Below are 2,706 nucleotides of genomic sequence, written 5' to 3'. Positions count from 1 at the left end.
GGCAATTCCTGGGGTACTATGTCACCAGACAAGGCGTCCAACCTTGCCCGACCAAGGTTGACGAGTTCATCGAGACGCCAAGCCCAAACTCTCTCCGGGATGCACAGGGTCTGAACGGGAAGCTTACAGCACTAAGCAAGTTTATTTCGAAATCCGCTGACAAGGCCATGCCATTGTTCCACACCTTAAAGGGGTGCATTGAGAAAAGTAACTCCCAGTGGACAAATGAGGCTGAAAAGGTGCTCCAGAAAATCAAGGAAGCGCTACACGAGCTGCCAACGTTGGCCACCCCTATCCCTGGAGAAACGTTACAAGTGTATCTCTCAACGTCAAGTGAAGCGATATCCTCGGTATTGGCTGTGGAAAGGGAGGGGGAGCAAAGGCCGGTGTACTTTGTTAGTAGAGCTCTGCAAGGACCAGAACTCAATTACCCCAAGCTGGAAAAGTTGGTACTAGCACTCATCTACGCCGCGAGACGACTTAGGCGATACTTCCAGGCACACCAGATTGAGGTACTCACGAGTTACCCCATTAAACAGATCCTGCTCAAGCCAGAGACGTCAGGACGACTGGCCAAGTGGGCAATTGAGTTGGCGGAACACGACATAAACTACCGCCCAAGAACGAGCATCAAATGGCAGGCGCTAGCCGACTTCTTACTGGAAATCCCAAACGGAGGGAACCCGGCAAAAGAGATGGTGTGGGTAGTTGAAGAGGCCCCGGCTGAGCACGGTTCATGGACCCTGTATACGGATGGAGCATCCAGCAGGGAAGGCTCGGGGGCGGGACTGATCCTAACAAGCCCAGAAGGATAGGAGGTAACCTATGCCCTCCGCTTCGACTTCCATACATCAAACAACGAGGCAGAGTACAAAGCACTTCTTGCAGGGCTGCGGTTAGCTAAGCAGATGGGTGCGAAAGCTGTAACAGCCTTAACCGACTCGAGGTTAGCAGCAAACCAAGTCAATGGTAGTTTCGAGGTAAGAGACCCAAGAATGGGAAAATATGTAAAGATGGTGAAACAGCTAGTAGGATCGTTCAGCCGGTTTACAATCAAGCAGATACCTAGAAGCGAAAACAAGATGGCAGACGCTTTGAGTAAGCTGGCGTCCACATGCTTTGATCATCTATCAAAGAAAGTTTTAGTGGAAGTACTCAGAGAAAGGGGTATAGATGAGCAACAAGTGAATATCTTAACCCCCGCTGGACCCACATGGATGAAACCGTACCAAGAATGCCTCCAAAGAGGAGTGTTGTCAGATGGTCATGATGAAGCCAGGAAAATACGTATAAAGGTGCCTTCATACACAATGGTGAATGGAGAACTGTACAAGAAAGGGTTCACGTCTCCATGGTTAAAATGTGTGGATCAAGCCAAGGGGGTAGAGATCTTGCAGGAGGCACACTCGGGACAGGTGGGCGCACATGAAGGGGCGAGAGCCTTGACGGGCAAAGTGTTATGAATGGGGATATTTTGGCCAACGATACAGCAGGACGCGATAGAAGTAACCAAGAAATATGGGAAATGCCAGTCTTATGCCCTAGTCCAGGCTAATCCCTCGGCCCCGTTAAGCAACATATCTAGCCCATGGCTTTTCTACCAGTGGGGCGTAGATATAGTGGGCCCATTCCCAGAAGCACCAGGGAAATTAAAGTACATGGTAGTAGCTGTGGATTACTTCACAAAGTGGACCGAAGCTGAGCCTCTGGCGTGCATATCCGGGAGGCATATGATAAAATTCGTATGGAAAAACATCATGACAAGATTCGGAACACCTAAGGTCCTCATCATCGACAATGGATTGAAGTTTGTTGAGAATCCGTTCAGAGATTGGTGCACTGTCAAAGGGATAAGTCAACGCTTCACGTCGGTGGCACATCCTCAGACGAACGGCCAAACAGAGGTGTCCAACCGAACCATTATCAATGGGATTAAGAAGAGGTTGGGCAAAGCAAAGGGGAATTGGGCAGAAGAGATACCAATGGTGTTGGTGTCATACAGAACTACGCCACGGAAAAGCACAAAGGAAACCCCTTTCAGCTTGACGTATGGAACCGAAGCCATGCTCCCCATGGAAATAGCAGTGAACACACTGAGGGTGGCCAACAAAGATGAGGAAAGCAATATGAAAGACCTAAGGATAAACCTAGATATCTTAGAGGAGAAACGCGAAGAATCGAGTGTACGCCAAGTTGCGTATAAACAAGTAACAAAAAGATATTACAACCAAAGGGTGAAGGAGAAGGCCTTCAAAGTCGGCGAATATGTTTTGAGGAAAAACGAAGCAAGCCGAGCCCAACCTCAGGGAAAGTTGGGTCCAACATGGGAAGGCCCATACAGAGTCATGGAGGCAAGTAGGAGCGGTGCATACGCGTTGGAGACAATGGAAGGGAGGCCCATTCCAAGAACATGGAATGCTAGAAACTTAAAGAAATATTTCTTCTAAGGTAGGGAAGAAGAAAAGGGGGTAGCCCAGCTAGTTGGCGTCTCGATGAGCGTATTGTACCCTGAATACTTAGAGCATATTTGTTCGTGGTAAGAGACATGAATTCAGTACTTAGTATATTTAAAATTCCATGCTAAGAGACATGAGTTCAATACACAATGTATTCAAAGTTCCATGCTAAGAGACATGAGTTTAATGTTTAGTGTATATATAATCCCATGCTAAGAGACATGAGTTCAATACTCAGGGAATTTAAAAT

General features: G+C 47.7%; 1 protein-coding gene across 1 annotated transcript; it reads left to right on the top strand.

Annotated features, from left to right (window-relative positions):
• The first annotated feature begins 908 nt into the window (after positions 1–908).
• LOC145049303 (uncharacterized) lies at positions 909–1,463 on the top strand. Its single transcript, XM_078997731.1, has one exon. The coding sequence runs from the start codon at positions 909–911 to the stop codon at positions 1,461–1,463; it is 555 nt and encodes a 184-aa protein (XP_078853857.1).
• Positions 1,464–2,706: the final 1,243 nt, after the last annotated feature.

Source organism: Lactuca serriola, chromosome 5 (genome assembly GCF_051521515.1).
Source record: "Lactuca serriola cultivar US96UC23 chromosome 5, Lser_US96UC23_V15, whole genome shotgun sequence".
NCBI lineage: Eukaryota > Viridiplantae > Streptophyta > Magnoliopsida > Asterales > Asteraceae > Lactuca > Lactuca serriola.
This window is presented reverse-complemented; position numbering and strand designations above follow the sequence as displayed.

Coding starts and splice junctions, on each gene's coding strand:
- LOC145049303 (XM_078997731.1), top strand. CDS start 909: ATGGGTGCGAAAGCTGTAACAGCCTTAACCGACTCGAGGTTAGCAGCA.